Source organism: Lynx rufus, unplaced genomic scaffold (assembly GCF_022079265.1).
Source record: "Lynx rufus isolate CCGP_SWC_20201006 ecotype Redwood Valley unplaced genomic scaffold, mLynRuf1.p SCAF_3, whole genome shotgun sequence".
NCBI classification, from domain to species: domain Eukaryota; kingdom Metazoa; phylum Chordata; class Mammalia; order Carnivora; family Felidae; genus Lynx; species Lynx rufus.
Genome location: NW_025814845.1, coordinates 22,488,719 through 22,514,561, shown reverse-complemented (window position 1 = coordinate 22,514,561; position 25,843 = coordinate 22,488,719). Strand labels below are relative to the sequence as shown.

The following is a 25,843-nucleotide window of genomic DNA, read 5'->3' as shown; positions in this document are numbered from 1 at the left end:
CAGATATACCTTCTGAATAAATGGAAACTTTAAGAAAACAGCCTAAATATAATAATGAAAGCAATGTGCTAGTGGCACAAAAATAGATACATAGATCAATGGAACAGAATAGAGAGCCCAGAAATAAACCAATGTTTACATAGTCGATTAATCGACAAAAAAGGAGGTAAGAATATAAATGGGGAAGAGAGAGTTTCTTCTGGTGCTGGAAGCTGGAGCTATCCCAGCCTGATGGCAAGGCCCAGGCTGTGGATGGATTGGTGACTGCAAGGCGGCCTACCGACAGGGAAGCTTCTTGTACTCCTGCTTTTAGGTAATTTGGCCTTAATAAAACTACCTGGGGTATTGGCTGTTGGGGAATGGCCCTCGACAGGCCCCCTGGGAAAAGAACCATTAGGGAAGAAAATAAGGTTCCGCAAGAAATTGTGCAGCCCTACATTTAGCCCTTGACATTCCCTATGGAGACTCCTTTACTTGCACGAAGGATAGTCTCACACGTTTGCCAGCAAAGGAGGCCGACTAAGGAGAGGCATGGATTTGAGAGCCCCGCTCCGGCAACTAAGGAGTGTATCTCTGGGCACAGGTGACTTCAACCCCTAGGCCCACTTGGCCCCCCGGAGGCATTCCAGATAATGACTGAACCTAGTCGGTTTCAGTACAGAATGGTTCATTAATTCCTAGGTGCATTGTCTCTCTGAGAATGTGTGAGGCATGTGTTTCTAAGGTCTTTTCAGCCCCTTCCTCGCACCTTGGAATGAGGCAAACACATTGTTCTTCTGGCCTCATGTGGTTAGGAGGTCATGTCCCTGTAACTGTTCCACTTGAGGTGTTGAGAAATGGAGGGCCTTTCATGAGAACAGCAAAGCAAATGCTTTATAGACTATAGATAATTATAGATAAAGGCAGGTGCATAATGGAATAATGTAAGAAATTAATCAATAATCAAAGGGTATGCAGGAACATTACAAGAAAATCGCCATGTTACTTCTCAAAGGTTGATTACACATAGGAACATTTTCAAAATTAGGTAATGTTATGGGGCGCCTGGGTGGCTCAGTCGGTTGAGCGCCCGACTTGGACTCAGGTCATGATCTCACAGTTCGTGAGTTTGAGCCCCGCGTCGGGCTCTGTGCTGACGCTAAAGCTTGGAGCCTGCTTTGGATTCTGTCTCCCTCTCTCTCTGCCCCTTCCCTGCTCATGCTCTGTCTCTCTCTGTCTCTCAAAAATGAATAAACATTTTAAAAAATTATAAAAAAAATTAAGTAATATTAGAAAAACTTAGATGACGGATGTTACTAGGAAATCACTAGCATATATAATGCTACGTTTGCTACAATAAAGCGGCCAGATCAATGCACTCCTGTTGTCTGTGTCCATTTTTTGTTTGTTTGTTTCAGTTTTTTATTTTAGTTTTTTATTTTAGCTTTTTTTTAAATCATAGTTTTGTATTTCAGTTGTTTTATTTTAGTTTTGTTTCATTTTCACTTTTTTGCCAACGCCGTTCATCCTTCGGGCACCCCTGGACCTGCTGGAACTGGACTCCGGCATTCTGATACTAGAAAAACTGGACAGCTATATGCGAAAGAATAAAACTGGGACACTTTCTTATACCGTATACGAAGAATACATTCAAGATGGATTAAAGACCTAAATGTGAGAAATGAGGGGCACTAGGGTGGCTCAGTCATTTAAGTGTCTGACTTGAGCTCAGATCATGATCTTGTGGTCCTTGAGTTCGAGCCCCACATCCAGCTTTGTGCTGACAGTTCAAAGCCTGGAGCCTGCTTCAGATTCTGTGTCTACCTCTCTCTCTGCCCCTTCCCTGCTCGTGCTCTGTCTCTCTGTCAAAAATAAATAAACATTTAAAAAAATATTAAATGTGAGAACCGAACCATAAAACTCCTAGAAGAAACCATAGGCGGTAATCTTCTGCACATTGGCCTTTGCAACATTTTCTAGATATGTCTCCTGAGGCAAGGAAAAGAAAAGAAAAAAAAATACATTATCAGGACTACATCAAAGTACAAAGCTTTTGCGCAGTGAACAAAGCCATCAACCAAATGAAAAGACAACCTATTGAATGGGAGGAAATATTTGTAAACCCAATAAGGGATTCATATACAAAATATGTAAAGAACTCACACAACTTAACACCAAACAAACCAAACCAAGAAAGTAATCTGATTAAAAATGGGCAGATGAAAAGAAAGTGGACAGAGGACCTGAATAAACAGATTTCCCAAAGAAGACATACAAATGGCCAACAGATATATGAGAAGATGCCCACTATCCCCAACTAATTATCAAGGAAATTCAAATCAAAACCACAATGACATATCACCTTACACCTGTCAGAATGACTAGACTGAAAAAGACAAGAAATAACAAGTATCAATGAGGATATGGAGAAAAAGGAACCCTCATGAACGGTTGGTGGGCATGTAAATTGGTGCACCCACTGTGAAAAACTCTATGGAGTTTCCTCAAAATATTAAAAGTAGAAATACCATATAATGTAATAATTTCACTACTGAATATTTACCAAAGAAAACAAAACACTATTTCAAAAAGATATATGTTTCCTTATATTTACCACAGCATTCTTTACAATACCTAAGATAGGAAAGCAACACGTGTCCATTAATAAACGAATAGAAAACCACGTGGTATCTAGGCAATGGAATATTACTCAGGCATTAAAAAGAACAAAATCTTGTCATTTGCAACAACACAGATAAGCCTAGAGGGTATTAGCACATGCTAAGTGAAAAAAGTCAGACAGAGGGTGACAAACACCATGTGATTTCACTTATAGGTGGAATCTAAAAACTAAAACAAACGAACAAACAAAAAATCAGAAACAGACCCATCAATACAGACAACGGGCTGATGTTTACCAGAGCGGAGGAGGGTGAGGGGATGAAAAAAAAATGGGTGAAGGGAAGTGGGAGATACAGGCTTCCAGTTATCCAATGAATAAGACACAGGAATAAAAGCTACAGCATAGGAAATATAGTTGGTATTGGGATAGTGTTTGCATGGTGAAATTTGGTAGCTACACTTGGGTGAACATAGAGCAATGTATAGAGTTGTCTGATCACTATGTTGTACACCTGAAACCAATGTAAAATTGTGTGTCATCTATACTTCAATAATAAAAAATAATAAAATAAGTTGAAGACGTTTAGCACTAAGTGCAAATAGCCAAGAACAACAGAGAAGCTGTATGAGAACTCCAGTGGAAAAGTAATGAAAAACTCTCCTTTGCAGGTCACTTACTGTATTGGCAATTATCGACAGTTCCCACCATGCATTTCTTCCTGGAAAAACATTTTGAGGATAAAAATTGCTTCTGTTTTATTTTTTTCCAAATGCAGATCAGAGGTGTGTTATTCGCTTAGTTATTATCCTAGTTAGCTCTATGTGGAGAAAATCCTTACAAATGTCATCTCTTTACTGGACACTCTTATGACATAGAAACAGCTAAGCAAAATCCACACACAAAAAATGGGGGCGTCTGGGTGGTTGGTTGGGTGTCTGACTCTTGATTTCGGCTCAGATCATGATCTCATGGTTTCATGAGTTCAAGACCCACGTCGGGCTCTGCACTGACAATGTGGAGCTTGGTTGGGATTCTTTCTCACCCTCTCTCTGCCCTTCCCCTTCTCTCTCTCTCAAAATAAATAAATAAACTTAAAAAAGAACTTAAAAAAGTTCAAGAGGAGACTACTAGAATAAGGATTTATCTCTGCTTCTCCCCCAGCTCTGAGATGTAAGTAAAATTACCTCTAAACCTAAATTCATTAAAAGATGTAAGAAAGGTAGATTCAAAAAGAATAGAGCTATGTGGTCTTTTCACATGTTTATAAGCAATGTTGGCTTTTTTCCCTTTCAATAACTTGCTAAGAGTTCAAATTATTTCAGGGGATAGAATTGTTTACTAGAATCTATTCATGGATTTTATTACCAGATAGTCACATCTATAGGATTTTTAATAGACTAGATAAGTAGCTAATGTGATCAAAGTGAACAAAATATCCTCTGACTTTAAATTCTGTTTGTTTGTTGCCTAGGCAGTGTAGGTTGTTGCTCTTTGATTTACTTGTATTTCTTGTGCATGGATTTACCATTTAAAATGATAAATCATTTAAAAGTCTTCAGTTTTGGGGCACCTGGGTGCTCAGTTGGTTAAGTATCTGACTCTTGATTTCTACTCGGGTCAGGATCTCACGGTTGTGAGATCAAGCTCCGAGTAGGGCTCTGTGCTGAGTGTGGAGCCTGCTTGGGATTCTCTCTCTCCCTCTCTCTTTGCCCCATCCCAGGTCTCACGTGTGCTCTTTCTCTCTCTCTATCAAAACAAAAAAAAAAAAATGAAACAAAACAAAACAAAACAAAATCTTAGTTTCTTCATCAAATAAGAAAAGATAGCAGAATGTGAAAGAAAGTAACATTTCCTCTCATCATAACTATCGTGGTGCTCCCATTGACTCAAAGGAATGCAGAAAGAAGAGAATGACTTTTTAAAACAGGTAGTAAATGGTTCCAAATGTCCTTGATGTATTGTGTTTAATAAGTGTCATTTAAATTGTTGGACCTAGCACTCTCTGTTGAATTAAAAAAAAAACAGTAAAATATTATCTATACAAAATTATCAGCAGTACAGATAGTGTTTTTAAATACAAGCATCATTTGTAGCAACTGGCATTTTTACCTCAATGGCTGTATGTCATTTCCTCTTAAAATAAAATATATTTCCAAACTATTTGTAGAAAATGTAATATAAGTCATTCTGGAGTCTAAAGTTTCACATAAACTCACAACCTCTCAAATATTTTGCTTTTTGTTAATTACTAAAATTGACTAGAACATTCAAGACTAAATTAAAAGCATGTACTGATATAAAGTGTTTTTTTTTAACCTGTCTCAGCAACGGGAGGATAAAGGAAGGAATGAGAGAGGGCATACAGGGAGAGGAGCAAGAGTAAGAGTGGAAGGAGGAAAGAAGAAATAAAAGGATGAAAGAAAGAAGGAAGCGGGGAGAGAGAGAGATCACAATGGAAGGAAGGACGAAAGTAGGAAGGCAGGAAGGAAAAGAAGAAGGGTGTAGAGGGCTCAGAGAAGGGGGATCCAGGGAAGAAGAAAACAGAAAGAAAGGGAGATGGGGAGAGAGAGAAGTTCTAAGAATTCTCTTAAATGTATGCATATAAAATTGACTCTGGATCAATTGACTCTGGATCAGGACACAAATAACCTCCTGCATTCTTTTTGTTCTTAAATGGCATACTGGATTAGGAAAAAGGTCTCTACATTTTCACACAAAAATTCTACATTATTGTATACCATGCCAGATGCCACAAAACATGTGTTTCTCAATACCAACACTCCAGCCTAGAATTTTTTTCATATTAAAAAGCAAGTGAACCTCTAGAGAAGTAGTCTTCAACGAGGGGAAACTTTGACCCCTCCTACTCTGCAGGGTGGACATGGGGGCATTTTGTTATGTCTGGAGACATTTATTTTTTTTATTAAATGACTGAGGAGGAGGCGCCCCTGGCATTTAGTGAGTGGAAGCCAGGGATGGACGCAAACACCCTAAAATGCTGAGGGCAGCCCCTCACAACACAAATTTATCTAGGCCAAAGTGTTAATAGTGTCACTGTTGAGAAATTTTGCTGAGAAACTCTTGTCCTGTCCTCAATGTGTATGCTAGCTTAATTAAGGAAAATGCTCTCTGCACAAGACACAATTATTGAAACAGATTTGAAAGTCTGCATTGGAAAATGATGGAGGATGATGGTTAAGCATATAAAATATGGACTTGGAAGTCATTCTGATATGGTTTAAGAGTCCTAGATCTTCCACTTAATAGCCAATTTAACGTGACTGAGACTCAGTTTCCCCATCTGAAAATGGAGGATCATAAAAGCTCATTTTTATATTTACTTAGATGTAATTACTGGATGATATGATATTCAGGGCCTGGAATATGGATAGTTGATATATTATCATGGCTTGTATTGTTGTTGTTCTTATTGTTACCAATGTGAAAGCATGAAATTAAACACACACTAAGAAATTTCTAGGCTTCCCACCAGTTTCCCTCCCATCCACCAAGTTAACTATTATTAAGATCACTTACATCACAGCTAATGAAATGGAAGCCTAAACAGATTTATTTTTTATCACAAGCACAAGGACCTGCCATCATCTCACTCCTTCCGAGTTCTTCACATATTTATAGACATCTATTGTTTGACTAACACAGGTTCTTCTTTACTATAAACTTCTTAGTCATTGCCTAGGTTTTAAAAAATAGTATAGCTAAGCATGCAGGTGGCTATTTATCTTGAGCAACTCACAACACTGTTAATGTCATCTTATATATGTAGAAACTGAGATGCATACAAACAGTAAAAAGAACAGGCAGAGGGTGTGTGTGTTTGTGTGTTACTAAATGTTGTATATAAAACTCAGAACATAGAATTCAGTAATGGTTCTAAATAAAGGTATTATGGTCCCCCCCCCCCTTTTTCTCCTGGCTCTTTGCATTACTACAAATCATAGTACCTTTTCAGAAACAATGAATAAAGAGCTCTATTAATCAGCAACCAGTCACTCAAAACTAGTTCATGAGGGAATGTTGAGACTGTTGAAATAAGCTGAATGATTTGGCAAAAAATGTGTTGTTACTTCCAAGAATATTATTCCATAATGACATGTAATGTCACTCTTGAAAACTTTTATATTATCGGAACATAATTTTCCCTATTAAAAGAAGACTTCAAAAACAAAGACAAGACATTAAGATAAGTGTTTTCCAAATATGGGGAGTGTTGGGATTTTATCAGTCTTGGGAATCTTAAGTGGCACCATTCTCTCAGCATTTGTGTGACAAGAAATCTCGAGAATTTGCCTAAAAACCTTTAAATTATCTATCTCTATCTCTATCTCTATCTCTATCTCTATCTCTATCTCTAGGTAACAAGATCTGTGGGATGGGATGTAAATAAATGCAAGAAATAAATATTCCAGCAAGGTAGTGAAACAAAAAGATAATCCCTGTGGTCAAATAATTCCTTGTGGGCTTTTATTTCTTTATAAAGAAGAAGAAGAAGAAGAAGAAGAAGAAGAAGAAGAAGAAGAAGAATGACGAGGAGGAGGAGGACAAGGAGGAAAAGAAGAAGAAGAAAAAGAAGAAGAAAAAGAAGAAGAAGAAGAAGAAGAAGAAGAAGAAGAAGAAGTCGTCTCTGGATCCAAGAAAGAAAATGGGCAAATGGGCAAATATATCTCATCCATAAATCAGTTCATTCTGCTGTGATGAAGAGTGGGATGTGGGGCAAGAAGCCAGGAGTATTTTTGTGAAACTCTTCTGTAGGAAATGACAAATGAAGAAATGCTATTTATCTTTCAGGTTAAAGTTTCAAGGAACAGAGAGATGATTCTGAGATGGATAATCGGAGAAAGTGGTCAGGAATCTAAGCTTAATCTACTACATATGGTACCGTGGGCAGGATTCGGACAGGGTTTGGGGAAACACACTTTTGGGGATGGGGGAAAATGACCTAAATGCTGAGATATACAAGGCAAGTTTGGAAATACTGAATACACCTAACTAGGGCACAAAGTGGCTGTGAAGAGATCAGGGTTGATACAACTGGAGAGGTAGATAAAACAGTCTGAAGAGAACATTGAGAATATGCATCTGTTTTCTGTGTTTTCAAGTATTTGATTTTTTTTTTCAATCGATTTCATTAGGCACATAGTGCAGGTGTTAGGATTAAAGTGTTCAATAAAAGGCAGGTGGTAAGTAAACTCTTATAGGGCTCTTTGGAAACAACTCTGGTATTCTAGAGTGCAGACATGGAATAAACTTTAGGGCACCATAATCAGAATCAATAAGTCCAAACCATTTTCTGACCTTGGGTCCTCCTCTCACTTGGAGAGAGAATCAAATTGGCCCAACATGAGTCATCTGCCCAACATGTGACCACAAGAAAATGGAGACCTTTAGCTGTAGGCAACTGGCAAAGAAATATTGAAGTTATTTTAGTAAAATAAGATAGAAGGGTTGCTTGATTGATGAGAAGAGCAGATATCCACCATTGTTGATGTATCAAAACAATGTTAAAAAAGACTAAATCATATACAATGTGGATGTTAAAAAAAAAAAAAAAAAGGAAGACGTAGGGAACTTACAAGACTGCCCCTCCTCATTGTACCCTGGAAATACTGAATGGTGGAAGGAACAGCCCCTGATTTCTGTTTTCTACCGTTAGCCTTTAGTATTGCTATTTCCTATGCTTGGAATATTTATTTTCCTCTTATTGTCCGTGTAACTACTCTTCATCCTTCCATGTTAACCTTTATAAACCTTGTTTATAAGTCTCACCATTTGCCCTAGCCAGAGAAATTTATTATTATTTTTTTATATCCTAAGAACCATATGCATTTTTCTACTGTGGTATTTATAACTGCATTTAGTGTTACCAATGTTCCCAGTGCAGTCTTCTTGAATTCATGGGGTATATCTTATTCAACTCTGTATCTTCAGCATTAAGCATAGTTGAAAATATTTCTTGGAATATATGATATCTGACATGATGTCTGTAGCCTCCTTCTGCCACTAAAAGCAGCGGATTTAGGGATTCCCTCATGGTTAGGTTATCACGTTTTGTTTCATCTCTTACTGGACTCAGCAGACTGCGGCAAGATGACCTGAAAACAGCCAATAAGATGACCATCACCCTATGAACTTAATCATTTTGTCTAACTGAGTCAGACCATAAAAGAACTGAGACCAAAGAATGTTAATTGAATTAAATTCATGTTTAAACATGCACGTGTGGGCACACCTGGGTGGCTCAGTCAGCTGAGCATCAGACTCCAGGATCGTGGGATCGAGTCCCACATCGGGCTCCATGCTGAGTGTGGGACCTACTTGAGATTCTCTCTCCCTCTGCCCATCTCCCTGGCTTGCTGTCTCTCTGTCTCTAAAATAAATTTTAAGAAAAGAAAAGAAAAGGAAACAAAAGAGAAAGGAAAAAAAAGAAAAGAAAAGAAAAGAAAAGAAAAGAAAAGAAAAGAAAAGAAAAGAAAAGAAAGAAAAGAAAAAAAAAAAAGAAAATACCCACATGTGGCTAGTGGCTACCATATTGGGAAAAGCCTGTCTAATAACAGCTCACTATTGATCACAACAGCAGGAATGACAGTGGAGGCAGAGATGGGCCAAGTCACAGCTGTAGCCAGGAAGAGATGAAGAGATTCATGGAAGTCAGGATATGAACAGACTGTTGAAACTAGATGATATAGTGAATAACCTTTCAGTTCCTTGAGGGGCAGTGTTTCAGCTGCTGAGAAAGACCCTGAACATTTTTCTCACAACTACTGTAACAATCTTCAAATGCCTCATTCTTTGAAACATAAAAACAATACAAAATGCAATTAATTAATAATAAAATACTCTGGGGGGTGCCTGGGTGGCTCAGTCAGTTAAGCATCCAACTGGTTTCAACTCAGGTCATGATCTCATGGTTCTTTGGATAGAGGCCCTCATCGGGCTCTGTGCTAACAGCACAGAGTCTGCTTAGGATTTTCTCTCTCCCTCTCCCTCTGCCCCTCCCCTGCTCGTTCTCTGTCCCTCTCTTTCAATATAAATAAACATTTAAAAAATAATGAACAGGGGCGCCTGGGTGGCTCAGTGGGTTAAGCGTCTGACTTCGGCTCAGGTCATGACCTCACGGTCCCTGAGTTCCAGCCCCGCGTCAGGCTCTGCTGACAGCTCAGAGCCTGGAGCCTGCTTCAGATTCTGTGTCTCCCTCTCTCTCTGACCCTCCCCTGTTAATGCTCTGTCTCTCTCTGTCTCAAAAATAAATAAACATTAAAAAATAAATTAATTAATTAATTAAAAAAAATAAAAAATAATGAACATAAAATACTCAGGGGTGTGTGTGTGTGTGTGTGTGTGTGTGTGTGTGTTGTTTTCTTTTGTTGTGTGGTGGTTTTGTTGTTTTTAAGGAAGGGAGACAGAGAACAACCTTTTGGGGATTCATCCCCTTCTCACCACAATCCCCATTATACTTGCCTCTTACCCTTTCACTTGCCACCCCAAACACCTGCATATCTATTCCTTTCTATTTCCCCATCTTGATCCTTTTTGAATTATTCAAATCTTCCTGTTGTCTCAGACCCCCTGGTCTTCAGACACAGTTAACTTTGCCTAAAACCTTCATCCTCATTCCCAATCTTGGATGCCTTTTTAACTGGCTATTCCTACCACTTAAAGTCCATAATTACCTAAACATTTCTATTTTCCCATCATTAAATACACCAAGCACCCAGTACTGTGTGGTTCTTTCTGTCACAATGTGTTTTTCCTCTGGGTGCCTCCCACCTATATTATATAACTCTATAAGAGAAGGAACCAGCCATATCTTGTCAATCACTATTCCCCAGATATAGCATCATGTTTGATATATCTCATATATTTCTGTTAAGTAATTATATCCACATTTCCTGGAGGAAATGCACAGTGTTAAAAAGGTTAGAGGGGAGGGGCGCCTGGGTGGCGCAGTCGGTTAAGCGTCCGACTTCAGCCAGGTCACGATCTCGCGGTCCGTGAGTTCGAGCCCCGCGTCAGGCTCTGGGCTGATGGCTCAGAGCCTGGAGCCTGTTTCCGATTCTGTGTCTCCCTCTCTCTCTGCCCCTCCCCCGTTCATGCTCTGTCTCTCTCTGTCCCAAAAATAAATAAACGTTGAAAAAAAAAATTTAAAAAAAAAAAAAAAAAGGTTAGAGGGGAAAAGAATGTGTGAGCAACTTTTCTCAAGAACATGATACATTTTAAGAAATTTCACTCCAAATTAAAGTATCTTTATGCATTTGAAAAAAAGGAGAAACACCTTTGAAAGCCAGAATGGCAAGGACCATTTTACCAGGCAACTTTTTCAGAAGTTGTTTACCTGCCCGACTGGAGAAGACTGAGAAGTGGCATCACATCTTTGAGAAGATGTGATTGAGATACACTTTCTGATTTGAATCTTAGCCTAGAAATTACCACTGTGCCAGATATGATTATAACCACGACTTGCATACTGGTTAAAATTGAATCAGGTTACAGCTTAAAAAAAAAAAAAAAGAGAGAGAGAGAGAGAGAGACCTAATGGGAACATCTAGACATCCCTGGATTGAAGTTGACCATGGTGTGAGTGAAATAAATATGTTCCATCTGATTTCTCTATGCTGGCTATTTTAAATCTTTTTTAAAAAATGTTTATTTATTTATTTTGAGAGAGACAGACAGACAGCGTGCAAGCAGGGAAGTGGCAGAGAGAGAGGGAGAGAGAGAGTCCCAAGCAGTCTCCAAGCTGTCAATGCAGATCCCAACATGGGTCTTGATCTCAGGAACTGCAAGATCATGACCTGAGCCAAAATCAAAAGTGGGATGCTTAACCAACTGAGCCACCTGTGTCCCCTATGCTGGTTATTTTAAATCTTTGTGAAAGGAGTGATACTCTGGGAGTTCTTTGTCATGGAACTGTGGGAGAGTCAGTATGCAGAGATCAAGGCCTTCTATTCATGAGTCCAATGAAAACAAGGAATGCAAATGCCATTTCCAATTTACTTCTAATAATTTGGCTCCAGCCCACTACACTGAATCATTTTTTAAATATCTGTGACACAGGTTGAAACTAAACCCCAGTATATCCTTCTGTTGACATATCTTCCTGCCCTTCTCAAAAAGTTAAAATATAAACGGGGGCCTTCATCTCCAGTGAAACACCAAAGCAATGAATGATTCTTTGTCAGTGTTGGATCTGATTACAATAGAGTGAAGGTTATTTTTCCACCTGTGACACTGTCATTATAATCGTCTGACTTACATTTATAGTCAAGTGGGAGTGTTTCTCTGATGACTTAGAGCCTTTAAACCCGAGGGTAACAAAATGCTGGCTGTGAAGTACATATAAATCCTAAACAGAGAGAAAAATCAAATCATCTGTTACACTATTTGTTTTCATCCAATAAAAGATGGAGAAAATAGAAAAAAAAAATGAGCCTGGAGTATGCCAGGCAATTTAAGGAAAGATGGCAACAGGCAGGATACTAAACATCTCGCTGCATCCCGGTAATTGACATGGCAGGAGCATAGCTCAAGTATTACAAAACAAGATGACTCAGTGAAGGATGAGTTTCTTTGGTAAGAGCTCTAATACTGGTCCTGTTCATCCTCTTTGCCAATAACATCTATAGCCTTGAAGCAAGTGCTCCAATATCGTAGCATTCTCAATTGCCCTTTGTATGTCTTAAGCCATCTATGGACTGATAGCCCCTGTCCATTGTGGCTGAGAATTTATCACTTCTCTTCTTTAGTTATGTTCCCAAATTATTTTTTAGTCAATGAGAATGTCCAGTATTTCTTAGATTGGCAACTATTTTTATAGCAGTTTTTTCAATAGCTTCATTTCGAGAGGTTTAACAAAATCAACTACCCTTGACGACCGTAGTCAAATTTTACCGTAATTCCCAGATGGATGGTCAGAGACAGTCATATTGGAGAACTCACATTGAAATAATCTAATTTGCACACTGAAGCATCCATCCATGTTTTCTCTGGTGATGAAATACTGAATAATAGGTTCACTGTAGTTGTCAGTTTTTTGTTTTTTTTTCTGCGTGGTTATATATTATTCTCTTCAAAATATAAACTTCACATTTAATTTACAGGCTTAGCAGAGTTAAGATTTAGGCTTTACATGAAGATTATTTCCTTTGCATTGTAACAATAATCTCTGAAGTTATGTAGCATATCATATTTACTTTACTGTCATAAGAAATACCTAATGTCAAATATCACACTGGACCGATTATATACATTTTTTACATACAATTTTCTTTGAGAGCATTATCAGGTGAAAAGTGTCCAATGTTTTACAGTTAAATTGTTTCATTTATTACTTTTAAGTTTCTTCACTCAACTGCACATAATTTTAGAATATTTCAAAATATTCTCTTTTTTTATATTGTTAATGTAAAAAAAAAAGTCACCCATTTCATGAATTTGACATTCATCACAGTATTTCTTCTTTTTATTTCGTGTATATTAGGCTCCAAATGTGACACTTTATACTACTTTTTACTGAACGTAATATAATGAGCTCTTATTTGTGGCATTTAAGTGGAAGTATGTTTAAAGTTTTTGATCCAAAGAAAAAAGCAAATCTCCTAAATGTAAACCAAACTGGGACCTTCCAGAAACAGACACACTGTAAAATTTTTTTTAATGAAGTGGATGATGATGATTCCTGCATCGAGAAGATTTATGAGCTCTTTTCAAGTTGCCTGAGGACTTTATGCGCATTGGCCTGCATCTCTTACAAAGCCCACCTTTTGTGATGTAGGGGTGAGATTTTTATATTGCTGGTCAGGAATATCCCTGATAACTAGGGTAACCACATAATCTAATATTGAGGGTAATTGTTAGTGACTTTACTGGACAAAGACGTAAATCAGCACTGTCCGGGTCAAACAGGGACATACTGAAGTAAGGTATAAGAGGAAGAATTTTAGTAACGGACTCTCAAATTGGTATCAATTGAGGCAGTTTTTGATATATAACAAGGTCAGCAAACTGTAACTCACTGATCATGTCCAGCCTACTGTTTGCTTTTGTATGTCTGCTCGGCTAATTAACAATGGTATTCACGCATTTAAATAACTGAAAAAAGTCTGGGATGCCTGGCTCAGTTGGCTGAGCATTTGACTTTGACTCAGGTCATGATCTCCCTGTTTGTGGGTTTGAGTGCCATGTCGGGCTCTGTGCTCACAGCCCAGAGCCTGGAGCCTGCTTTCCATTCTGTGTCTCCCTCTCTCTGCTCCTCCCCCATTCATGCTCTCTCTGTCTCTCAAAAATAAATAAGCATGAAAAAAATTTTAATAAATAAATACTTGAAAAAATCCGGAAATGTGTTTTCTTTTTCATCATATAAATACCTACACAATATCTTTGATTTTGCTTCTTGAATTGCAAAACCTAGAATAGTTGCCATCTAGCCCTCTACAGAAAAAGTTTGCCAACCTTTGTATATGCTTATATCTTTTAGTGTAATCATTCATATTGTTTAATACTTTGCTTCTCATCCAAATCTGTTTTGATGTTTCTCACAACTGAATAAAATATAGACTCCCGTAAAGAAAAAAGACAAAAAGATCCCTCTGAACTCCAGAGAATGCAATTGTCCCCACAAACATGGATAAATATTGATTTACATAGTAAATATTTTATTCTATTAAATTCCTCTTAAACTAAGAATTATCACTGAAAACTATACTGAAAGATACCTTTGATCTTCATTTGGTAATACTCAAATCTGTAAAAATTATCATAGAATACTTGGATCTCTAAAACTCTATAGTCTCTCAGTGAATCATAAACTCCAGCTTAAGAAATACTAATCTAGTATATTCCAGTTGTACTGTAGCTTCTGGACATGTATTCAAATAGTTGTTTCTACCTTAAAGTTAGGTTTAAAACAAAGTAAATTACCTGGCCATCTTATAATCTTATTTCTTTATTTTTTCCAGTTATTATTTTTTTTGCCCTCCCTTCCTTTCCATAAAGGTATTATAAATGGTTTAAATACACAGTCAAATTTTTATAACAATCCATAAAAACTGTAATAAAAATGGTCTGTGTAATATTCTATAAAACACACTTAGAAGAAAACCTGACATTATCTAATCAAGTTACTACTAATTTACCAAGTCTGAGATATTGTAATGTAATTTCAGTTAAATTACCAAAATAAAACATCTTGTTTTTATCTTTTCCTTTAGATTGCTTATTCAGGTGTTTCTTTAGTGAACTCTTTTTTTTCTTTTTTTTTTTTAATTAGGCATATTGATTAACATTTTTATTTTTCAAAGCCCATATTAATTTCTAAGATCATATCTGACATTTATTTGTTGACCTCATACATCTTTCTTATGACCTTTCTGGTAATGGATTATTTGAATCATAACTTTTAATGGAAAAAATAAAACTGAACATCACAAGTGAACTATAATTTTTGTTCAGCATCACCTGAGAGGGTTGGGGGCAAATTTTACATTTATGAATGATTAAGCATCTTCTACATCCTCCCACAGGAGTTTCATTAAACAGGCAAAATTATTTCTGTGCAGGTCACACTTATTAAATTCAACCAATGAATAAAATTTCCATTTAGCAGCCGCACAACAGGAAAAAATAAAGTTAGTGTTAAAGGAGAGCATAAATGTTTAGCATTCCACATTTTACATTCATATCTTTTCCTCACTCCCTGCAGCTTGGAAAATTTATATTATCTTTGTTAATCACCTTCCTCCATGCAGTTTATAAACAAGTATTAGAGTAGGGATGAAGATAAGAGAAAGTAAACAAATGGAAGTTCAGTCTCTATTCACTCTACCTTCTAAGAGCTCAAGTAGTGATATTGTAAATTTCCATTAAAATAAAGCTGATTGGGTTGCAAATCCTCTAGTCCTTTGTGAGCAACCTACATCCTACCACTTCCAGGGAAAATTAAGTTTACTTTTGAGAGGAGAAAAACACAAAGCAAATAACTTAAAGTATGGCAAAGAGCTTTAAGGTGGGGACACACACACACACACACACCCCAAGATAACATATAAAAAGAGAAAAGGGAGAAGACAAAAACTAACAAATAAATTTCTTTGTGAAATCAGCCTGTTTAAAACCAGAGTAAGTCTGAGAATTCTACAATTCTCTGATTGATTTTGATAAGGCTGACGGTGGGTTGTGATCATTCATATCCTCACACCTAGACTATTTATCCAGCCAGTGTCCATCAAAACCTCTTGGCCTGATAGATTAGGCCAGGGGTATTCAGCAGGAAGAAATTAGGCTATGCTGTTTTTAAGATTTACAATTTGCTGTCAGAAATCCCATACAAATTACAATTACTGCTGGGTATGTTGTGCAATGTCAAGTGAAGATAATTGCCTGCCAATCTACATAATTAGCGCCCCCATCCCCCAAATTCCCACTTTACAAATGCCTATTTTATTCAGATAAATGAGGAGAATTCTTTTCTTTGTCATTCTTCTAACTCATGCAAAATGTTTTGATTGGTACCTAAGCAAGCAGGGGGAAAATGTTAGTCTCGGCAGAACTTTACGTTGAAACTTTTTTCAACCTGAGAACAATTGTTAAAGAGTAAAATCCTTCATATATGGCTCGTCTAATAGCTTTCTTTCACCTTATATGGCAGGTGTTACGGGAATTTTGAGATGAATCTTATAAAGCGTTTGTAAACCATAATGTGTTCTATAAATGCAAGATAATGTTGTGCTAAGTCAAGCTTCTAAGTAACCAGATGAAACTCTTCCAAAGAGCCAGAGATGATAGAAGAATAATGAGACTTAAGCCTTGGAAGCAATGCACATAACTTTCGTTGGCCTGCTTCTCGGGTCTACCTTCTTTCTAAATGTATCACTGTATTTTTACATTTTTGAGATTTTAAAAAGAATATATTTTTAACCTAAGAATGCAGTTTTAGGGTAAAGAGAAATATATATTGGCCAAATCTAAATAGAAAATGTTAAGCAGGAAAACACAGTGATTTCATTTTATTACTGTTCCACTGACTTCTGCACTGATGTTTGGTTCTCACCATTAGGAAAGCAGAAAGCCCAATGAATGCATATATCATTGGGTCACCTCATTACAACTTGCAGCAGACTTTCTCAACATGCTTCACTCTCAATTCCTTCTTCAGAGAAGGAAGGCTGCCAGCCACAATCAATTTACAAAGATATCTTTGACTAAAGAAAGAATATGCCATTCTATATAAAGTATGTTGGATTTTCATCCAAGCAAGGGGGAAAAAAATGGTAGAGAAACTTCCATGCAAGGATCTTGAGAATGACTATTTTCCCACACAGGTAGGTGTTGGCAGTGCGGTGGTGAGATGGGACAAAAATACCATGGAATCTATTAGCATACGTAGAAAGTATTTTCTTTCCCTTTTAAGTCTCTGAGCTGGATTAGAGAAGAGAATTTGCCTGTTTGAATAGACACCAACTAAATCAAGAAGATAACCATTATAGTTAGGGGTATAATCTGATTGTAAAAAGTAAACATAAGAGATAGATAGATAGATAGATAGATAGATATAGTAGTTGATTGAAAAAATATACAAAGCGGAGGAAGCTTAACTAAAGAAAAAAATGAGCAAGATAAAAATTCTATCTTTTGCTTCCAGTTTTTTCTCTACATATCTCATAATGTAAGACTCTTTAAGTCTCTCATGTATTTGTACTCACCACTGTTTTAGACTAAAAACAAACATTTACTGAACAGATACATTTGACTTAGAATGTTTTACCTTAAATGTGAAATTTCTCTAGATAACGCCTGAAAAGATCAATCTTCATATTCATGATGAGAAGTTCTTCTACTGTCCACTTAACGTGTAAAAAGCTAGCTAGGTAACTGTCTTAGGGATTATTTTGATGAAAGTGAAGAATCCAAGTTCTATTCCGTTATAAAGTGAAGTGATATGACAGCTATGCATGGTGTCCTCTAAATCAACAATTACTGCAGCATTATCTTCTTTACTCCATCTTAATTTAGCAGAACTCAAACCATTTTAAATCAACCTGGTACATGCATCCATTCACTTCTAGTCCAATCAAACTGGAATTACCTGTCAACAGAGAAGTACACTTACGAGTGTGAAACCATTTGACCATGTTATATTTTAATTTGCAGAGACAAAAATGACAAGCAATTTATTTACATAAAACTGTACAAAAGCAAATTAAATTATGTAAAGTATTTCATAAATAGTTGGACGAGTGTTTAATACATTTCGTCATGTTTAGCATAGTTGCGTGCATAGTGACTTATAATAAACGATGATAAATTGTTCTCTGCTTCACTATCAACATCCAAGTAGCAGAACAATAGTCAATGATTAACATTACAAACAGATCGTACCACACTGAATGCAAGTGCTTTAAAATGTAGGAAAAGTTGTCTGAAAGTAAACCCTAGGTAGCTGAAAAAAACGATGCCTCCCTCCAGATGTTACTTATACCTCTGCCTGGGTCCCAACTAACCAGCTTTAGAATATTCAGGATCATCTTCACTTTTTTTTTTTCCCTCCTAAGGACACATTGTATATTTATCATTGATACAATATACCTAAAATTACTTGGTCTTTGGATTTCTCAGTCCTGTTTTTAGGATAGCTTGACTCTTGGCAGCTTCTTTGGGTCTGTGTGTTATTTTATTTTCTTATAAGACAGCTTCCTAGGGTAGCCTTTCAGCCAGACATCTTCAGTACCTTCTTAGTTTTTCTTTCCATAAAAATAATGCCTCCCTTGTTTTCTGAAACTCAGGCAGCAGGCCAGTCAGAAACCATACAGAAATGATATCTGGAGGTTCAGAATGAGCATTAGATTTGAGACTGAAGCTATGGACATACACTTAAATTTTAATATACATAAATTTATATAGTTACTCATTAATTTATAAATGTGTCCTAATGTATAATGCATGCAAAGTTCACTTGAGATTCTTGTGTACAGAAAACAAGTATGGTTGATATACTGTCCAACCAAAATGAAACAGCAGCTAAAAGAAAAAATAACAACGAAAAGGAAATAAAGAACAGAAATTCGAAATCAATATTTGACCTTGCAGAATGGACTGATTTCACCCCTGATAATATCTCTCTGTGTTACTATTACAATAAATGCTTTAGCCTTCTAGTCAGAATTAAGCAGCCCATATTAATTAATGCCTTAGTTTTGTTTTATGAATGAACGGTATTTAAGACTGGTCCATTATCTGAGTTTGTCAGAAGGCAAATTTTTAATATATTATTTATTATTTTCAGAAAATAAACATGGATAAATATACAAGATCAAAAAAGTCGGGAATAGCCCATTTTCCCTCATTGTCCAAACCCAACAACCGTTTTTTTACCATAACAACAGGTATAAAAGGCACAGTTGCTTATTTTGCATTCACTCATTTATTTTTTTTTGTGTCTTTTTATTGATTTTTTTCAAAAGCACTCTATATATGGAGTGGCACCAGATTTAACCTATTCAAAATAAAAGTCATACAAACACAAAATATATTTCTGTGTCATGCCAGCTCATTATATAATAAACATGTTATGAGAGCTAATTCTACTAGAATTACTGCGAATACTTACAGTACACGGAATTTTATTCTTTCACACCCATTTTAGTTCTAAAGAGAGGATCACGAGTTAAATGACAATGACATGGCTGTCTTGAACATGGTGCAAATGTCATTGGGGAATGTGGATCCAATTAATCCGAAGGTCCAGTATGACCCGTATTAGCTTTATAGACAACAGAAGGGTTTCAAAATAGAGTGAAATGAGCTATCTAATGGTTTCAAGTGTCTCATGAAAGAAAGAAAAAAATGCATTAAAAAAAGTTTGTTGAACACCTGTGTTATGCAATTGAGTATTTGCTTCGTAACGTGCAAGAAAAAATATGTATACATTTCATAAGTATCTTTAGAAGTATTTTGTCTTAATAGGTACTTACAGATTATACAAGGCAGAACTGCTTTAATGCAGTTTCCTAACAAAGTACTAGAATTGCATCTTTCCATCATGTAAATAATAATCAAACATAAACATGTTCAATTATTGATATTTTAGTCCAACGTTTTTGTTTCAATTACATATCTTCTTTCATCCTAACTATTATACATAAACTAACATCCAAATGAAAACTCCATTTAAGAAAGAGCAGAAGGAAATGACCCCCAAAAAGTAGCCCACCAAACAGAGAAGTGTTTTTTAAAGATAAACGTTTTGATGACTTAATAGTGAGTTCACAACCTCTAGTCCAGGCTGCTTCACCTTATAGTCTAAGAAATTCTGTAAAGAATAAAACTATCCAAAACTACACTATTTCTACAGTTTGCTAGAGAGCCATCAGCCTATGTCTTAACCAGGTTGCAAACATTCAGTTTTGGGAACATTTGCTCTCTTCACCTGTTATCCCCTATTCTGTCCCTGGATTGTCACTTTTGTCTGAATGTCCCAGCTCAGTCTCCAATTATGTTAAATCATCTTCTATAGAACAAATGACTCAAAATCTATATATTCTGGTTTGGATTTTTTTTTTTTTTACACTGAAAAAAACTGCATATCTTCCCACATTGAGATGTACATACAAGGAAACATATCATTGCCCAGAACTCCTTTCTTTCGTGTTCAGTCTGGATTTAACTCATATTAAATAATGTCCAAAATCACACTTGTGACAAATCAATTAGGGAGTCACCTTGTTTCAATGTTGTGAGTCTTAAAAGAGTGCCATATTGCACAGGATCCAGAATTAATGCACTTGTGTTATCTGAAAGAGTGTGTCAAACACATGAAAAACTACAATTGGTATTTTGAAATGTAAAGAATAAGGCCAGGAAGCACAACCTGGATTCTAAAATGGTTAACAGTGAGTTTAACTTAAAAGACTGTATGCCCACATATCCTTCTTTCTCTACCTTCCCACAAATACGATTTTTAAAAGTGGAATCTTCCCTGCTAATATTCTTTTTTGAAACTAAACTTGAACCTAAACTAATCACCTACTCTAATACCAAAAATACATCACTTTAGTGTTTCATTTTCTGAGCTTTCAAAGAAAATCCATTTTACAAGAGAATGCCTGTTTTCGGGTATGGAGACAACATAAAATAAGCTAGTGTTGGAGTATTTCTGTGGGCGCATGGGTTTGGTTGCTTTTGTTTCTTAATGAATTCCCATGTCGAGACCAAATCTACCTCATGATTTCCCTGATCTGCCGTGTGATCTTTGGCCTTTTAATGACAATTAATGACAATTGTTCCAGTTCGTTGGTAATAGTGGTGCCGTTCGGAAAAAAAAAAAATTTATATATATATATATATATATATATATATATAATTTTTACAAGTTATAATTGGTGTAATTGACTTGTAATTGGCCAAGATTGTGTCCATACAAAAAATATTCAATGGACGTATGGGGTTGAAGTTGATACTCCTGACTTGAAAAGAACAACGTATGCCAATTTGGGACTGCAATCTCCAGCGGGGTATTGTCTAGTTGTCAGTCTCTGTTATTAGAATATGGCACCTGTGAGATTCTCAATATGCCTCTTACGGAGTCCCCCTTTATAAGAACTGTACCTCTACAGGGACTCTATCATTTTGGGGGGATTGCCTTTCATGGTGATTAATCATATCCTGATGGTATGTCTGAAATACATCTTACCTGATCTGTTTTTGGTTTTGGTTTTGTTGTCATCGTTGTCGTTATTATTAGTATTATTTTATTTTCACGTTTATTTTTTTGACCAGCCGGATGGCATTCGAACTAAATCAAAGTGACAAAATCATGCTTCAGCTTAGGGATAATGAGAGTGTGTTGTGTTCTGCTAATCAGGCTTGTTACCATGAAAGAAAACTTGCAACCATCTTTTTTTTTTTTTTTTCCTCCTTGGAGGGGGATGGGGAAGAGGGATAGCAGGTGTTGGGAATAATCGGTGAAGGGGTTAGACATGCAAGTAACAAGGATGGTTTCTACATTGTACATTACAATCAGGCTAACAGTATCACTAAAGGCCTGATCTGGAGGCAGAAGTGGCAGGCAAAGCTTTGTCTCTTTGGTAGCCCCCTCTTTTTGATTAAACGGTTTTTCTTTGTAAGGTTTTTTTTTTGCCCCTTATTCTCCTTCTCATACATGAAAAGAACTTTGTTGTTCTCCTTTAGAGCCTACAGGTAAACTTCTCTTCTAGTGAGAGTATTGACAGGAGATGGCTTGTATTCCCCTGTTTTTGTAAGGGGAATATCCTCGGGGTTGGCTTCCTCATTTTTGCTGAAACTAGCTGCACTGAAGGTCTCATAGGACGAGGTCAACTTTTTGTTCAGGAGGTTTCTGTTGCGGTCACCCATGATGGCGGCCTCGCCATTGGCCAGCTTTTCCTGGCTTCCTCGTTCATCAACAGGCATGAAAGTGGAGAGTTTGGGCTGGCTCTTCTTCCTCTCTGGAGAAGTACGGACTGGCATCCAGCAGGAGTCTGAGTGGCCATATTCGTCACACTCACGGGTACACTTCCCAGTCAGGGCTACATCTGGAAGAGGTCTTGAATCTGAAATTCAAGGAGAAGGAAACGTTAAAGTTGGCCACCCTGCAACTGGCTTTCCTGATATGTATGAAATTGGAAGGGGGGGACATATATATATATATTATATATATATATATATATATATAATATATATATAATTTTTCATATTATTTTCCTTTTTTCAACACCCCGTACTTCATCATTACCGTAGAGCCGTTTTGATTTCATATCCATTAAAGATAAGGTTTTGCGAAAAGAACAAATACTATGGAAAGAAAGGCATGAACAAACTAATACATTTAAGCCTGTAAGATAGATAGGTACACATGCATTTGTTACAGAACAGGGACATGTGTATATTCTCAAGTAGAAATAAAGTGCATATGTGTATTTGTATGGGTATAAATGTTTCCACATGCATAAGAAACGTTATTAAACCTAAATAGATAATTTGCTCTATTTATAAATTATCCCAGAAATCGTGTACTTTTGCCAATTGGATTTCATCCTGCTTATACATTATTCATGGAATGCAAATAGGCAAAACCTTATATTTAAAATACATTCTAAAACATCAGGGTGACTCAGAAAGCAGAAGCTAAATTGACAGCACATTATTTGGTAGAAAGTAAAAAAAAAAAAAAAAGCAAAGTACAAGTAGGTTATGGATGTGAACATATTGGCAACATCATCACATGCCCCACCCTAGCCCACACCCACCTCCCACCCACCGTGTCACATGACCTAATATGTGCTGTAGGATAATCCCTTAAGTGTTCACAGAAGAAAACATTTGCCAGTGTGTTTGCTGAATAGAAATATTAGGTGAAATGCAGCGTATTGGGTAAATGCATTCAAGCTCCTAAAGTTCTGATGAAATAGCGTGTACACCTAATGAATGTTAATGCCTCGTAGAACTGGAAATGTCTTCTAGTACTGTGAAGCGAAGTCATATCTAGAGAGTTCTTAGGGATCAGAATTAGAGATGGAAATTGAGAATTATCTGAATATGTAAGCAAAATCATTAATATGTGTCTGTCTTTGGAGAATAGGTACGCATTTTCTTACTCTTGACATTTTTTAACAGACTATTTTTCTTTGAAAGAGAGAGAGAGAGAGACTGCTCTACCTCAACAGATTCTAAATGAATCGCTTCTAGGGTATTATTTAGTATAAATTTTAGTTTATTTTATTGTCAAACAAAAGAACATAATATGACTGTGCTCCAATTTATATCATACGGCATCATGTTTTCTTTCTTTCTTTCCTTCTTTCCTTCTTTCTGTCTTTCAACAAGGCTTTGCACTTAAAAGACTGACAAATTTTAACCTCTGCAAATACATTCACATCAATGGAATCAGTGAAATTCGCTTCTACATAACCTTGCGTAGATTTGGTTTAAAATAGACAAAGGGGTTATTTACATTATCCCCGATATATTTATACCGTCTGCTTCTGTCTCCACACACCATCCTCTATAATTTAACATTACATTCCTATCTGGGCTATCATTTGTATAGGCTATTTCAGAAGTTTTACCCTGCCAAATCTCCTAAATCAAAGCAGTCCAATGCATGCCATTTTTTCCCCCTGCAGTGATGGATAACTGAAATATTGACATTTGTCAGCCCATTGATTTTTGAGCCACTATGGCCTGAGATTTTTATGCTGTGTGCTGAGAGTTCAATGAGGAAATGCCAGTGCTCTTCCCAGAAAATCTACAGTGACTTTAATCTTTCCAAAAGGTAAAATGCAAAGATAATTATTTATTGTAGTTGCACATGCTGTGCTATTTGACTTCGAAGGGGGAAGACCCTACTAATTGTATCATCAAAAGATAAAAGCACTTTCTTATTCATTTCCTTATGCCAAAAATTCCCTCTGTGTCTCTCAAACACATATTTTAGATGCATTTAAAAAATCAAACTATTGGCAATTTTAGGAATGATTTTTGTAATGTAGTTAGTTTAAATGAACAAAATGTGAGGTCTTTGGGAATATTTTCCATCTTGGGATGCTTTGTTTATTTGAAGCTGACTTAAATGCCTTGAGCAGGAAAAACCCTTATAAAAATGACAAGTGTAAGATCAGACCTATTTTATTCTAAATATTCCTTTTTTTTTTTCATTGCTTTAACAAGTTCATTTTTTTCTTTTTCTTGTATGATAGTGCCTCTCAAAAAAACAAGAAAGTGATCAGGAATAAAGCTACTAAAATAGGAAAAATCTCTTTGAATGTGGTCATCATTCCCTGTAAAAATGACCCAGAATGCTCTCCAAACATTTAAGTTTACTTAAGTCTCACACAACGTGTCAGTTTACTTGCACAGTGACTTAGATGTCCTCTGCTTTTGGGGGATTAATTCGTGTTTTCAGTCTTAAATTTGTGGCACTTTGTTTTTCTTTTGCTTGAGATACATTTAGAGACAGCTCGGAGTGCTGTGTAATATGCAAACAATTCTTCTTACCTGTTGTTTTACACGTGTACCTGAATGCCCTGTAGTTGATAAGAAATTATATTTATTTAGATTGACTCAATTTCTCATCAAGTAGAAATGAGATACTCTTCAATTTCTTCCCTCAGCCTTTACTTCATAGTCTGGATTATTTCCTGTGAAAATCGATTTCCTCTTATTGCTTTTACCAAAGGCAACTTGTCTTCTCTGCCATCAGCCGCCTGTGGGCTGTCACGTCTCTATCCAAGAGGCACGACTTTTAATAAGGATCTCCCGTCACTTCCAAAGTCAGACACTTGATTGGGGACCACAGTGGAAGTTGACAAGCCTAATTGGCTGAGACATGTTGCGGTGTTTGTCATCACATTTAGAAAATAATCGAGAGAGGCTATAAGAGATTCATCACAAGCAATCAAAACTTCCAATCTTGATGAGTCAAATGAATCCTCAAAACAATGCCAATGGTTAACAAATGCAATTTATATTATGATGCTATTTATTAAGGGAAGGCATGAGTGGAATAGTGTTTTCCTGTGTCTCTATATTTTCTTATTTTCACTATGCAAGTCTACTTTTTTTTTGTAACACAAAAGTTATATAGGGTCTTCAAGAATCATTGAAGGTACTTCTTCTCCCTTTTATAAAAGGTACACTCTTAAAATGTCCTGCTTTGTGGAATTACAGAGGCACACCTTACACAGCCAGTAACCATCTTTCAGTCTTTCATTGAAGGATGTGGTTTTGATATCTAAGAACATTATTTCACTCTTTGGTTTAGTACTACGTCTTTTAATTTGGACCTGAGTGAAGACGGGAAGTAGTTAATCACAACTCTTGTCAGTTGGCGTTGAGTAAATCAATAAAAAGTAAAATATTCTGTATCAAATTAAATGGTATTCACTATCAGCATTTTCCACCACAAAATCGGTTCCTTAGAGCCCCCCTCAACACCCCTGCTTAATCATATCAAATCTTGCAAAGAGTGGATGTAGGAATGATATTCATCAGATCCTATGGCTGCTTTAGCATTGCCTGTGGCATTCCAGTTATGCTATTTACTAGAACCATCACATCGGCTTGGAGAGTTAACGGCATTTCTTAGGCATTAAGTTAATTTGCTTCTTGCAAGTCCAGCTTTAAGCCATCCTAATAGCTGACAATTTATAGCATAGAAAGTACTTTCCCACGCCCACTCTTTTTACTTATCACCTTAGCCCAAGAGCAAGGAGG

General features: G+C 36.5%; 1 protein-coding gene across 2 annotated transcripts in view; it reads right to left on the bottom strand.

Annotated features, from left to right (window-relative positions):
• Positions 1-21,805: 21,805 nt before the first annotated feature.
• Positions 21,806-25,843, bottom strand: part of PCDH7 (protocadherin 7) — a 416,250-nt gene continuing 412,212 nt past the window's right edge. For both annotated transcript variants that reach the window (XM_047092083.1, XM_047092084.1), the window contains exon 3: positions 21,806-22,182. In XM_047092083.1, coding sequence (XP_046948039.1) covers positions 21,806-22,182 — 377 coding nt within the window. The remainder of the gene's footprint in view (positions 22,183-25,843) is intronic.